This window comes from Malaclemys terrapin, chromosome 1 (genome assembly GCF_027887155.1).
Source record: "Malaclemys terrapin pileata isolate rMalTer1 chromosome 1, rMalTer1.hap1, whole genome shotgun sequence".
Taxonomy (NCBI): Eukaryota; Metazoa; Chordata; order Testudines; family Emydidae; genus Malaclemys; species Malaclemys terrapin.
The window spans coordinates 8,992,394-9,007,409 of record NC_071505.1 but is presented as its reverse complement, the minus strand read 5'-3'; the positions used below and the strand labels follow the sequence as shown (position 1 = coordinate 9,007,409).

The window sequence follows — 15,016 nt, the reverse complement described above, 5'->3', positions numbered from 1 at the left end:
TGACCAATGATCTTTGGAAAAGTTACCAGAATTTTTCCCAACCTCAACAAGGCTTCTGTTCAGGGCTGGCTTGAATTTTAGGTTCCATATTCCAGGATGTTCTTATTTGCTTTGCTCCAGCCGATTCTCCTGTCCTTAACCCTTTAATTCCTATGCACCACTTAGGCACTACATTGAGAGCTGGTCAAAGATCAAAGGTGTCGCTGATCTCAGCCTGTCTCTACATCAGAGAAATGACCTGCCGCTGGCAAGGGATGTCAAAGAGCAGGTCACCCCAGCTTCCGTTCAATAGTTTGACAGCCTCAGTCTGCTGAAATTCTTTGCTCACATACAGCTGATCTCCCTGGGGAAGCCTGCAGCTCCCCACCTGTCCTCACCCATCCCCACGCCTGCCCTCTTCACTTCCCCAGCCCTGACATCACATAGTTTCTCCCACTGCACAGCTGCTGGGGACAGCTGCAGCTCCCACGTCAACCACCTGCCGCAGCTGGTTTGCCCCATCCCTAGGTCTCCTGCGCCCCGGCCCCCAGTGCTCCCTATTAACCGCAGTTTCAGCATCAGTGAAATGCCAGCCTCCTGGGGTGGAGCACTGTGAGATCCTCCGACAGAAGCACCACAGAAGTCGGGGGTGGGTTGCTCAGAAGGAGGGTCAGCCGAAGGCTGCAGGGGCAGGAAGGTCCCGGGCGAGAGCTAGAGGGAGAAGGACTCGGGGGCTCAGCTGAGGACAGGCAGGGAGGAGCAGGCAGGCAGGGCAGATGGGAGAAAAGCAGCCCTGCACCTACGGGTGGAGGGCTGTGGTCAGAGGTCAGAGCAGTCGAGGTGGAGGGTAGGGAAGACACTTTCCCCAGCAGATCCCAGGGGCGCCTGCAGGCTCCGCTGCTCTGAGCACTCACCAGTGTCTTGTAGTCAATCTGCTGCCGGATGAGCTTGTCCTCGCTCAGCGAATAGCGGGCTTCCCCGGTGATGGAGTCAATGGGGCCCTTTTCCATCTGCTGTTTGATGGCGCAGAAGAGGGAGAACAGCGGCTCGCCAGCGCATTCCTGCATGGAGACACGAGGGAGGGAAACCGGGTGAAGTCCAATGCCGCAGATCATCAGTTCCTACCTGCCAGCTTCCCAGCACAAGCCCAGCCCTAAAGGGGGAACCGTCTCCTGCCGGGCTTTGGTACTGCACTGCTGGCACTTGGCCCAGGGTCACTCTAATCCCCACCCTCTCTGCTCCAGACAACTCTCCTCTTCTCTCCTACCATTCCATTCCCCGTCCTCTCACCCCTTCCCCACTCATCCCCCCACTCTCCTCCGACTGCTCCTCTCTCCCCGGCACTTCCATCCATCCCCGTTGTCTTCCAATCTCATAACGCTCCTCCCTTCCCCTTCACATCCTCTGCTCCCCTCCCATTCCTCTCTTCTCCTCTCCTCTCCTCCCCTCTCTCACCCCCTCCACCTTCCCTGCACCGCTTCCCCTCCCTCCCCTCCACCTTCCCTGCACCGCTTCCCCTCCCTCCCCTCCACCTTCCCTGCACCGCTTCCCCTCCCTCCCCTCCACCTTCCCTGCACCGCTTCCCCTCCCTCCCCTCCACCTTCCCTGCACCGCTTCCCCTCCCTCCCCTGCACCGCTTCCCCTCCCTCCCCTCTACCTTCCCTGCACCGCTTCCCCTCCCTTCCTTCCACCTTCCCTGCACCTCACCTCTGCCCCTCTGCTCTAGCAGTCTGTCTCAAATCAATGAGCTAGATCACTGTCCTCTGGTGCAAATCCTGGAGAAAACAAGTTAATAATCCGAAGCAAAGTGGCCCTTCTCAGCTCCTACACCTGTCTGCTGCTTAATTAGCTTATCTGCCTGCCGCATATGCTCCCATGTGCCCGTCTAGTGCCCTTATCAGGCTGGTGTTTAGCCTGAGGCAGGAAGACAAGAAGCTGAGGGGGGGGGAGAAATGTATCTTATAAAAGCAGAGCTTTAACGAGTCACCTCGTTCGAGCCCCTCTTTTCATCTGAAAATGGGAATTTGGTACTAGGAGCTACTGAAATTACCATCCAGGGACCTTCCAAACCTTCCTGCTAGGAGAGGTTGTGCCTTGGGGGCAGCTGGCTGGCTCAGGGGAATGGCACTGGGCTAGAGCCTTTCGCCTCCAGCTGGCCAGTTCCCATCCTGCCCAGGAGTGGCTGGAAGTTCAAGTGGGTTTTGTCTCTAAGGTGGTGGCCCAGGCGAGGCACGGTGGGCTCTCAGAAGGCAAAATCATAATGAGCATCTCTGCTGGCAGTCTCAGCATGGGAGCCAAGGCTACAATACCATCTCCTCCCTAGTGAATTCAGTGCTGGTGTCTTGGACACTGAGCGCCTTGACCACCCACAGAGCACGCAAGGTTCGACTCGGGAGGAACCCCTGTTAGGGGTGAGACTGAAATTCATACTCCATGGCCCTCTCGTTCCTGACAATTCTGCAGGCGAGGGTGCCAATGCCATGGACAAAGAACCAGACTGAGAACCGCCAACTCCTCCCACCTAGACCAGATGTCAGGAACGGCTTTCTGTCTGTGCTGAGCTCAGGACTAGAGCTCAGCCTATCATGGATGCAGCACACTCCCCTCCTGCCCTTTGGAAGGGTCTAAGCCCAGGGTGAAGAAGGTCTGGCGAGGAGCCTGGTATGAGAGTTACCAAACAAACCATGGTGGCTGCTCTTTGGCCCAGATTAAGGCACGGTGCCAAGACAAACAATCTTCTGCTGCCTTTGAAAACCAGGATAAGGTAAGGCCTCGTCACCAGCCACTGGACTCAGAAGGTCCCACCAGTGAGGATAAGGGTCTGGCGGGGTGAGAGCTGCACTCTGAACGGGCTGTGATAGAACACGGCCTGAGCTTTCTGCGGCAACGTGCTCCTTCACCTGCTCACTGGGTCCCCGTCCTGGCAGAAACACCCCTCAGGGACCCATCTCTTGTACACTGCCGACAAAAACCTGCCAGCCAGCTGCTCTGAGCAGCGTTCCCTCCTCCTGACCTCCTCTTGGTCTCACCCAGTCCTCACACCTTCCTACTGCCCCTTTCTCGCAGCATTGTAACATCCTTAGCGCGTGACTCCTGTCCTTAAGCCTGGCCCTCCTTGCAGTAGGGCCTGTCCTTTCTCATGTGTCTGGAAAGCGCCCAGCACAGTCTGGCCACCCTCACCACCAAATCACCCATGAGTGATGTGGTCTAATGGGCAGGTGGACCACCTCCTCTTACCTTGAGGAACTTGTACAGCAGGAAGGTGAACCAATTAGTGAGCATCTTCTCTGCCACAGACTCCGTCCTACAATCACCCCCGGAAGAAAAAGAGAATGGGAGATGGTTAGTCACGCTGATCAGACCGAAGGAACTTACTGCTGAGGGTAAGAGGTGTCTGAGCAGGTCAGGGCCATGCATAGGACAGCCCAGGGGTGGCAGCAGCTTGCTGTCCCCTTACTGAAGCAAAGTGCAGAGCATTGGTTACTGGGATGAGCAAACCAGATAGGACTAAATCAAAAGCAACTGGAACCTTTTCCTACCCACCAAAATGACTGCAAATCTTTATTTGGAAGTTTGGAAAAGTCTGGATTAACTTCTCTTCCACCACACGCCATGCCCTGCACTTTCTGGCTTGGATTGAAACTGCCAGCATACTGTGTGAGATATCTGATGAAGTGGGCTGTAGCCCACAAAAGCTTATGCTCAAATAAATGTGTTAGTCTCCAAGGTGCCACAAGGATTCCTGTTCTTTTTGCTGATACAGACTAACATGGCTGCTACTCTGAAACCACACACACAAGGATATCCTGGAAATGTCCAACCAGGAGGGCTCCAGGGGCCAACTGCCCCCCATGTGTAGCTCCAGGAAAGTCACTGTCTGGGTTGGCCATAAGGTTCTGATTACCCATCAGGAAGAAGGAGAGTCTGTGAGACTTTGGGCAAGTCACTTAGCTGCTCTGTGCTTCACTTCCCCAGCTGTACAATGGGGCTCACAGCACCACCCTGCCTCTGGGGCCTTTGAGGAGAAATACATTAAAGATTGTGAAGCGCTCAGACACTGCGGTGATGGGGGCGAAATAAATCCCTAAGGTGGATCCAAACCAGTGGAGGAAATTCACCTGTCACTGATTATCAGGCGATAAAAGGCCTCCTCAGAATTGTGAGGCAAGTCCTGGGGCTCTCACTCTGTTTCTAGTCAGTCCGTACTCAAGCAGAACCCACGCTGACTCTTCAGTGGGAACTCTGCCTGGGCAGGGACTGAGTCAAAACCTCCACGCCAGACACCAGTTACACCGGCATGAACCCAGAATAACTCCAGCATGGTCAGTGACGCTCCTCTGGGTCTCTGTGCGGTTCCTTTCTCTCCATTGCTAGGAAACGCAAGTTTGCTGAACCACCAGAACGTCCTTGTCTTTCTTGATGCCGCCTCTTTGCTCTTGGTGTTCCTCACTGCCCCGACTTAAAGACTTGTCAGTATCCTTTGGTTTCTGGCTAGTTTTGCTTCCTGCTTTTCACGCATAAGCCAGACGCTGGGGGTCTGGATGGCAAACATTGCAGGGGCGTGGGTTTGTATTTTCGTTCCTGCGTCTTTGTATTCTGGGAGCAGCCTCCATTCAGACCAGAGCCCCACAGTACTAAATGCTGCGCAAACACACATTAAAGATCCCCCTTCCCTAAAGAGCCAGTTTTAGATTTAACACTGTTCCCATTAGAATGTCTCCGTTCCCAAGGATACCTCTTGCCCAGTCAGGGGGTGGTGAAAGCAGACCCTAAATTCCAGGCCCTGTCTGACATGACTATGCCCCTTTTAAAATTAAGCCCCTTCTGTATTATGCAGCCCGGTGAGCTGATAACAAGCCCTTGTCAGCCTCAGAGTCTAGTTTGGGAACTCCCAGGTGCCTTTTCTGTATTTCCATTCCCGCCGCCTCTGGCTGTGAATGCAGATTTCCCCCTTTCGAATCAGCCTGATTCGCCCACCCACTTCATTCAGTGATTGCCACTAGCCTGTCGGTCGGTTGCTGTGTCCAGAGGTGAAAGTAAGCCGGGGTAGTGGCGGCGGCCGGGAGCCCCAGGCCCTTTAAATCGCCCCAGGCCGCGCTGAAGGGCTGGCTGAGGGAGTCTGCCCCAGCCCCGCCCCTTCCGCCCAAGGCCCCGCCCCTTCCAGTAGAGCCTCCCCTCCCCCCCCAGACCCTGGCGGGGCAGTGTACCGGTAAGTTCCTTAAGTTACTTTCACCCCTGGCTGTGCTCACATGGCCCTTGGTCACGGAGTGTCATGCAGCCTGGTGCTCACATGACCTGTGTTCATGGCACAGCCTGACGCCTGCTGCTCCCGGAGTTTCACACCACTCGCTGCTGCAGCACAAAGATGGCCTGATGCTCCCAGTGCATCCTGTGGCCTGGTGCTTCGCGAGTGTCATGCAGTGCACAGCTTGTGGCCTGGCACTGCACCACATGGCCTGATGCTGCACCCCGGGGCAGTGCCCATTCTGCATTATACGGCCCAGCCCTGAAGCCTCATGCTCACAGCATGTCACAAATCCAGTTCCACATCGATAAAGAAAACTGAATGCCAGGTTGGCCCTGCCGGCTCTGGGGACCCTGATACCTCTTTATCCAGGTATGGATCTAGCATCCTCAGGACTGTCACAGAGATGCTGCAATGGGATTTTACCAGCTAGCGCCAGATGGGAAACCCCCGTGGAGGGAGGGATTCGGGCTCTGCAAATGAGTGAGATTGCTGCTTGCCAGCAGAGGCTCCATGGGGCAGAAGGGGTTAAGCACGAAGCGGCCTGGCCCCCATCATGGCCTAGCAACAACCTCATTCGCATTCCAAGGCAGAAAGCCGCCCGGGGGCTTTCGTGTTCCCTTGTAAGATCAGAGGGTTCTGTTCTGGCGCTGCCCAGCGGGGGACCTCTATTTCAAGAGAACAAGCACCTCGCTGACCTCTGCCAGTGCGCTCCCGTCTTGCACTCAGGAGGCAGCTTCTGCAGGAGCAAATTCCAGGGGACTCGTGCAATTTGTCAGGAGGAGGATGGGGCAGAGAGAACAGGTGGAGGGAGAAGACAAGGGGGGTTGGGCAGAAAGGAAAGAGTGTCCGGAGTGGAGGAGGAGAATGGGGGAAGAAAAAAGAAGCAGAGACAAAGGGAGGAGAGGGAAGGAGGAGTGGGGGGAAGAGAGGAAGCGAGAGCAGGAGATGCACAGATACCAGAGAGGCCTGGGGGGGGGGGGGGGCCGCGAGGAATGGCTGGTGGGAATTTTGCCAGCAAGGCTGTAAGCCTAGAATTATGACAGCGGGTAGTTACTTTACAAGAGTAAAACAAAATAAAAGTGAAAGCCGCTTTGTGCTCCTGGCTCCCTGCTCAGCAGCCTCAAACGCTGAGAGATGGCTGCATTTGCTCTCTGTTCCATTGATACCGCTCAGTGGGCCGCGTGCCACAGAGCGCCCTCCCTCGCAGACGGCACCGCGCGCTCCTCTGCCAGAGCCGCTCGCTCCGCTGTTAACAGCACGGCCAAATTCTACGGAGGGCCAATTTCTGCTCCGTTGATGCTGGTGTAACTCCACTGAGGCCAGCGGGGTGGTTGTGGATTTACACCAGTTTCACTGAGAGCAGAGAGAGACCCGGAACGTCTGGCTTGTCCTGGGAAAATCAAGCAGGGTCAGGCAGGTGACCCATCCCATTGTGCAGAGTTACTGACGGGGACTAGCTGGGAGCGATCGTGCCCTGCTTTCATTACGAGAGGACTTCCAGGCATTGGTGTTTTAAATGAGACCCTTCAACTCCGGAGCTGGCCAGCAGGAGCCAGCCCAACCTTCTGCCCCAGCTCAATCGCTTTGATTTGCTCAGTCTACTCTGCTTCCTGGTTTCAGGTGGAGGCAGAAACGCTGTGGGTGCAGTGGTTCCAGCTTGGATCATACCCAACAGATTGGGCAACACTCCTTGAGAGCTCCTAACAGACCCACGGCCCCCTGGGACTTCACAATCACCACTATACTGGTCATTGGTGCCAATCAGGACTCGGCAGCCACAGCAGGGATAGAATTTGCATCCCGGTGCTCCTAAAGACAGCGCTTGAATGGAGATGCAGTCCCTATCACTGGAGCTGAAGGAGACTCTCCATTTGCTCATGTTGGAACAGGGATTGTGACACACAGCTGAGCAGTTCTGGTGCCATGCAGTAGTGGGCAGTGATGCACATACACAAACCTAGTGGTTGTCAAACGTCTGGCTCATGGGTGGTGTATTTATATGGCCTGCATGACGTACTTAGATTATCAGGCTTTCATTTAAAAAAATAAAGTCAGTTTCTAGCTATTGTGGCTTCAGAAACAACCTTCTAGATGTGATCTTCTAGATTTTTTGTCCAGAGATTACAGATTGAAAACTTGTCTGTAAGCAAAAAACAAACACACAAGAACAACCCATCACTCCTGACACTGAGTATAAGCGAAGGACTGCCTGAGTCTGCAAGCAGCCTGAAACAATGACTCGGGGGACCGGAATGCTCCTGCCCCAGGTCATCTGATTGGACGATCAACTTTAAACCCCAATAGTGACACCTCAGTGTCAACATTAACTATTTAATCACTGATTATTTTAGTGGCTGGGGAGGACCAAGAGTGGGGAGCTGCTGCTGGGAGGGAAACTCAGGGAAGGGGAGAGTACCAAAGAGAGGAGGATGCTGCCAGTAGAGGGCAGCTGTGTGCACACACAGCAGCCGAACGGTGACTCACCTCCTCAGCAGCAGCTTGGGGTGGTTTTTGCTCTCCAAGTTCTTGTCAATGAGATCGGCCAGGAGCTGCTTGAGGACATCGGTGGCATACTCCAGCTTGCTCTGCAGCACGGTCATGATGAGCGAGGCCACGTTGCCACGGTCCCGCATGGAGAAGCTGCGCTGGGACTCCAGAGTGCGGATGAAGGACAGCAGGAACACCTTGTTGTTGATGAGTTGGGCGAAGAGCTTCAAGCCCTTCTCTACCCGCTCCTGCCGATAGCCAGGGACCTGGGGAAAAGAGAAAAATGGCTTCCTTTACATTCAAGCCACCATAGGGGCCGACTCTGTGGGTGCTCCGAGGCTCAAGAACCCACAGAAAAAAATAAGGGGTGCTGAGCACCCACCAGCCACAGTGGTAGGGTGACCAGATGTTCCGATTTTATAGGGACAGTTCCGATTTTTGGGTCTCTCTCTTATATAGGCTCCTATTACCCCCCAACCCCTGTTCCGATTTTTCACACTTGCTGTCTGGTCGCCCTACACAGCGGTTCCGGCCCCTGGGGCTGCCCGCCGATCAGTTGTTTGGTGGGCCCAGGGGTGGCCAGGGAGCATCAAGTGGCTGGCAGGAGGCACTGGGGGAGGGGGCTCGGGGAAGGGGCAGAGTGAGGGCAGGGCCTCAGGGCGCAGCAGGGGGTGGAGCACTCCCGGGGAAAAAAAAGTCAGCGTCTGTGAAAGCCACTAACTCTCCCCAGATTTCATGGCCTGATGAGGTCCCACTGCAACAATGTACACCATTGTAACGAGGAGGCAGGCCATGCCAGCTCCTACTAACCCGCCCTACCCAGGCACTCCACCCCATCGGCACTTGGCTCATGCCAACCGTGACACTAAACACTCCTGTATTCACACCCTCCACACAAATAATCTTTGTACAAAATATGCCTGGCGAGGAATCATTTGAAAACTAACAACTCACTGATCATTAATATTCTTGCATAAGGTACGTACATGATGGGTATTACGGGTTGTGAATATATGCTGGCATTATAACTGAAGTCTGTGTGAACCAGCTATGTCAGGGGGAGCTGTTAAACAGGTCTATCCTAAATAAAGGAATGTGTGTTTACCTCACTTTACATATAACCAGTGAACAGACCCATCAAGCTAACGTGGGGTGGAGGCAAACCGCACACTAACAAGTGGGGGAGGACACAGGATGGAGTGTACATCCAGCAGGAGAGAGGAGCTTGGGCCGGGTTTTACTTTTCAGAAGACTCAATTTCAATGGTTTCCTGATCTATAAAGACAGGGGGGTTGAACCGGAAGCGATAAGCAACTGAATTAGCTGATTGTGTACAATATTACTGTACTGTACCAGTATCTAGAGTGAGGCCTTTTCTGAAAGCTAATGACGCACGATGATTAATGCCACGTGAAATGTCTGTATTAACACTGTGTAAGGAATTACGGATACTCATTGATATGAGGCTGTACAGTCTGCCCAGACAGGAGGGGATGTCACAGCTCTCCACCGGTCTCCTATATACATTAAGCATGGTGGAATTAGAAACAACGGAAGCCCCATTTACACAGGGGGGATGGGAAGCCCACGGGAAGGGAAGAACAGCATGAGATCATCCTGCCTCTTGAAACAAAGTCATTTAACTTTGGAAGATATAAGCAAGGACAGACGCCACCTTTGGCAGACAGAAGATAGCAGAGCTCTTGCAAGCTGAGAAAGATGCATCCTTCAACCAAGGCAGCGTTGAAGTCTCTGGAACAGAATATAGGTGAGAAACCTACTTAGGCAAAGATCTTTCACCTAAGAAGCCAAGGGAAGCCAACACCTCGTACTTCTGTGGAAGGTCCAAACTGAGGGACTCAGCCATGGCTGGGAAGAAGAATGACTGGTGAGAGAAACCACCTGGAACAAAGCCTGTATCTTGCTAGATTAAATCTTAGACTTGTAAAAGTGTATTTTGTTTTGTTTTACTTGTCGCTCTTTCTCCCTTCATTCCTCACACAGGAGCTCACTTCATCCTACGTACATTTTGTTAACAAATTCATTTCATTTCTACCAGCTACCCACTCCACGTGATGTTTAAAGGGGAGGGGGTATTTACCTGCGTTAAGTTAATAAGCTGTGATGTCCTTTCCTGCAGCAGCCCCTGCTACTCCGGTTCACACTGACGGAGCTCCTCGAGCCTTCCCCTTTGCAAGCGCTGTTTGCAATCCAACCCCACTCCAGCTCGCCAACCCGCCTCAGTCCTCACCTATCGCAGGGACTATTCCAATCCTGCCCCCGTCCCAGAGCTCCGCCAGTGCCCCCCCCCCGTGCTGATTTGCAGCCCCCCCATGCCATTCCATTCCTGGGCTCCTACACGCAGCTCAACCGATAAACCTGAATCCTGATGACCTGCCTAACCCCTGCTAGTCTAGTCCTGGCCCATGTTCCTGTATGGAGCCAGGCCGAGTTGCATTTTCCATTCCACACCCCGTGCCACGGTCCAGGCCCGGGGACTAGACAAAGGCCCCAGGCTCGTTTCCACACATCACCTGAACCCTGAATGGCAGCGTCCCAGGAGCTGCCTTCCCTCCTGGGACAGCTGTCCTGCCAGGCGCCTGGCTGCGGGATGGATGGACTGAGGGTTCGGCTTTGGCGCTTCCAGATTTTGTGTTTAACTGTCTCACTGTCAACTCCTTTAGAGGGGTCCGTTTTTTCCCAGAGATTACAGATTGCAAACTTGTCTGTAAGCAAAAAAAAAACGAACAAACAAGAACAACCCATCACCCCTGCCAGTGAGGAAATAATAAGCCCTAACTCGCTTGCTTGCATGTTTAATACTGGCTAATCCCATGGCGATTTTGAAGCAGCATAAAGTTTATTTCAGCTGTGTCTGGAAGTAGTTAATTAATTAAAAAGGTGGTGGGAATAAGAACCTGCTCTGAATAGGCCCCGTGCTGGGGCTTTTTCCCAACTGGTACCTTCACCGGGCTGGCAAGGCTTGGTGTGTGTTTGTTTCATTCACTTTAACTCTTTATTGGCGCTAGAAAGCAGGTAGCAGAAAAGACCCTGCACTGGCTTCTTTAGCAAAGCAGATGGGCAGTGGAAGTGCTGCTGTCGCCGACGAGGTGGGAAAACTGTGCCTGGATTTGAGTGATGGGGAAACAGAGCAAGAGGTCAAAGGGGTCAGAAGAAATGGTTTGATTTCTGAGCGCTGCAAGGTTTGATTGGCTGAAAGGAACTTGGGAACAACTCACTTGTGTGCGTATATGGGAACATGCACTAAGTGCATCGATGGACCAATTTCTAATCTAGTCCACTGGTGTTTGCTAGTGTAAATGAGGGCAGAATTTGGCCCTAGGCGTGCAAGCACCTTTGGGTGTGCCCGTGTGTGTGCAAATGCATTGTTTGGGGGAAACTGGGGAGAGCAGGACCAGGCCCAAGGTACGTCTGTGCTCCGGGTACACGGCTGTCCCACGCTCACCATTAAAAAGCAACACCTGCCTCTGGTTACCACAAAGTAGCATCCGAGCTGCTTCCCTACTTCCCTTTCCTTACTGGGGAGCGAGGAACAACTGGCCTCCCTGATAGCCTTCCTGGGAAGATGCTGGCAAACCAGGAAGCTTGAACGGTCACCGCTCTATGCAAGCGTGTTTCTCTAGCGTGAGCTGAATTTCAGCCCCCATGAAGAGGAGTGAGAGCATCAGCTACATCCAATTCCTCCAATGTCCAGAGTAGAGCCTGTGCCAGCTTCCCCTATGCAGCTCTGCCAATGCACCTCCGTCCTGGCCTCAGGCATTCCCCGCTAGCCCATTCCCGGGCTTCTCCAAAGCACAGAGCCTGCCAAGACTGACAGGGAGCTCTGCCAGCGCACCCCTCAGGCTTGGCTCGCAGCACGCCTCAGCTATCCCAGTCCAGGGCTCCCTGGAGCCGCGCTTGGCTGCTGTGCCGAACGCTGACATGGTTTTTGCAATGTGGACAGACGCTCACTTGGGACTAGTATACTGGTCACCACACTCCCTCTCACCGACGTTTAATGCATCGCACCAACCCGCAGCCCCCGGCTCAGCCGCACAATAGGCAGATTCCCTGGGCAGAAAAAGCCCAGGAAAGCTGAGCTCCCTCCAAGCCCAGGGGGCGTTTGAAGTGGAGCACTAACGGGGCTAGTTTGTTATCCCATCACCAAGAGCAAGGCAGTTACAGAGCACGTTGTACATGTTAACAAAATAGCTTCTCTGGGTGCTGCCAATCCTTTCTGAAAGTACTGCCACGCCCATGGGCAGCACAGACATCCCGAGTGTGCCGTGCCCACGGGCAGCGCAGATATCCCAGGTGTGCCGCACCCCTGGACTGTGCAGGTATCCCAGGGGCACTGTGCCCAGGGGCAGCACAGACATCCTGGAAGACACCAGAGCCCTGGGTAGTGCAGAGGTCCCTGAGAAGGTGCCATGCCCGTGAGCAGCACAGATGTCCTGGGGGGCGCCCTGCCTGGAGGGCTGCACAGACGTCCCGGGGGCCAGCATGTTCATGGGCAGTGCCCTTGCCAGGGAATGCTGCAATGCCATGGAAGGGAATGTGGATCTGCCGAGGGCCCCATCTCTAGTGTCTGTTCGGTGAAAAACTCAAGAGCACACTCCAGCAGGAAGAGGACCCCATCCATGAGGAAGTTAATGAAGTGGAGACAGGCAGACAGACCGACAGTCACACACACACACATCCTGGCACTCTTCAATATGGACACCTCACTCATCCCACCACTGGTGGAATGCTCCCATTTTTCCAGGTCTCCCCCCTGTGAGCCTGGCATCCGGGCTCATCCGGGAGACCCACCATTATTTCAGTTGTTGGAGAGCAGCCTCCCAGGGACCTGAGGCGGTGTCTTGATGCTGCATCAATACAGATTAGGCCGTGTCACAAGGCAGTGACCTCGCTCGTGTCACTCCCAGTGTCACGGCGCCACGACAGACAGAATGGGGACACAGGGGCTGAGCAGGCAGCCGGAGGGAGGAGATGGTCATTGTTCCTGCTTACCTCCAGATCCCGCAGGACAGGGTGGTCTTCAATGCCAGGGAAAAGCACCCTCATGGTGTAGGTGCGGTAATCAAGGAAGGGGATGCCAGCGCCATCCAAGTCGCTCGTCAGCTCGTGAATGTCTGTCTGAAGCTCTGCAAAAGCTGAGACAAAGAAACCCATCCCCAGTGAAGCGATGGTCCAGATCCACCCTGACCCTACCTGGAAGGAGGTCAGGCTAACACCTGTGCGGGTGTCACCAGTGATGGGGGAGCAGGAGGATGTGCAGATGGAGAGATAGGTGGGGAAGGAGCAGGCTGTACTTGCTCACCCACCAGCCTCTGCCCAAGATCTGATGACAGACAAAGGCTCCATCTAGACAGAGCCCCATCCTGATTTAGAAAACTCAGTTTTAACAGGGCTCCAGCAAAGCCCGTTCTTATCACCGTTTGTCCAGCCTGGGTGGATGGGGCCAACCTGTGTCAGAACCAGAGATGGGCCTGACTGGGTCTGAACGCTCCTGAGCTCCAAGGATGACTGGCTCCTGTACTGGATCCAGATTCAGTGGCCGAACCTTATCTTTTGAATGGACCCAACTGGATCTTGGATCTAAACTGGCCAGAACTTTGGAGAAGGGTGATCCAAAGCCAGATCCAAACTTGGTGGATTGGGGTCCTCTAGCTAGAGCTGTTTTCACTGCAATCCTTTAGGGAACGAATATCTTCCTTTCCGCATGCCCTGTGCCAGGCCTGGGGGCCCCGCCTCTCCATCGTACCTTCCTTGCACTCCAGTGCCACCCTGGACTCCAGGTTGTCCATCTGCATCTGCAGCCGCTTGAGGGTCAGGTCGCTCTCGCGGGACTTGCGCTTGTACGCAATCAGCACGGCCACGATGAAGATGATGAGCAGGCCGCCAGCCACGGCGATGCTGACGATGGCCGGCAGGCTCAGCGGGCTGTCGGGAGAGATGTAGACCATCCCTGGGGAGAACTCCAATCCTCCCACTCGAGCCTACATAGGAATTAGAAAACAGGCACGTTACAAACACCAGCAAACAGAACCTCCCAGAGCCTGGCTACTCCTCAGAGGAACTCTAACCACCTCAACCTGCAGCAACAGCACCTGAGCCAATGACCTTCCCTGCTCTCCTAAGCTAAACAGTGTCTGAAGTACTCAGTGCTTGGATGGGAGACCGCTAACCCCAGAGAAGTGGTGCCAGTGACATAGGAGGTGGCACACTTCTTTCTGACTAGATACTGAGCCCAGCATGGTGCTAGAGGCTGGCATTAGCATTAGCAGTAAAGTTCACGTGGCATGTGATCTATAAACACCTTCTTGTGCGAGCAGAATTATTAGTCCCAGTGTCCTGGCTGAACTGCGGCTTGGGTATGTTCTGTCATCTGCTGCCTGACCCTGTTGTGTTGTGCTGTTCTGCACTGCTCCCACCCCGCCCCAGAATGTGCATCGGCCTCTCGGCTGTGTTCTGATGAGACAGTCCCGGTTACTGGGCAGGGTGCTAGAAGAAGCCAGCTGACATGTCAAATCCGAGGGACAGTTTGCAGAGCTGGCACGAAGAAGAGTCTTCTACTGATTTGTAAAACTGAACAAACTGGATCCAGAAGCCATAGGGGACGAATAAACACGGAGCCCAGCATGTCCTCTTTAGAGTGAACGTCCTCATCAGAGCCCCTGCTCTGGTACTCCAGGGTAATGCAGAGCAGGGCTTGGCCCTAAGGCGTTGCTTTGAACGCTGAGTGCCCCTGGCTATTGCTTGGAGCCGGAGCTGGAGCCAGAGCCATCCCTTGGGTACCCGGAAGTGACGGGTCGGTCCTGGATTCGTCACTTCCACCCTGGGCCCCGCATCCCCCTAGGGACAGCCCCGCTTGGAGCTCTAGGTGGCCTCCTAGGGGTCACTTCCTGGTTAAGAGATACCATGTAGCGGGCACCCCAACAGATTGTGTTGCTGACTCCCGGATTGGATCACCTCTGAGATGGCGCTGCTGGGAGCCCGTGTGTCATCAGAGCCTGCCCATAGCTCCAGACTGCAGCCCTAGAGGGTTAGTTGTTAAATGCTGTTCCCAGCCATTTTTAGAGAGTGGGACACTCTGGTGGGCTACACTTGGGCCTGGGCAGCGGCACCGCCTTGGGGTGGAGCCCCACGAGCAGTGGTAGCAGACAGGCAGCAGGGGAGGGGAAGGCGGTGGCTTTGCCTATAGAGCAGCGTACGTCACTATCGTCCCCAGCAGCTTTGTGCAGGGCCTGAGACCCAGCCAGCCTTGTCGCTGGGGTTAGCCGATCCTGTCCGAGCTCT

At 54.4% G+C, this 15,016-nt stretch overlaps 1 protein-coding gene across 1 annotated transcript in view; it reads right to left on the bottom strand.

Annotated features, from left to right (window-relative positions):
• The window catches only part of PLXNA4 (plexin A4), a 632,199-nt gene that overhangs the window by 58,261 nt on the left and 558,922 nt on the right, over positions 1–15,016 (bottom strand). Inside the window, exons 20-24 of the mRNA XM_054015834.1 lie at positions 13,482–13,716; positions 12,728–12,870; positions 7,712–7,980; positions 3,217–3,283; positions 894–1,040 (exon numbers count right to left, since the gene is read on the bottom strand). Coding sequence (XP_053871809.1) covers positions 894–1,040; positions 3,217–3,283; positions 7,712–7,980; positions 12,728–12,870; positions 13,482–13,716 — 861 coding nt within the window. The remainder of the gene's footprint in view (positions 1–893; positions 1,041–3,216; positions 3,284–7,711; positions 7,981–12,727; positions 12,871–13,481; positions 13,717–15,016) is intronic.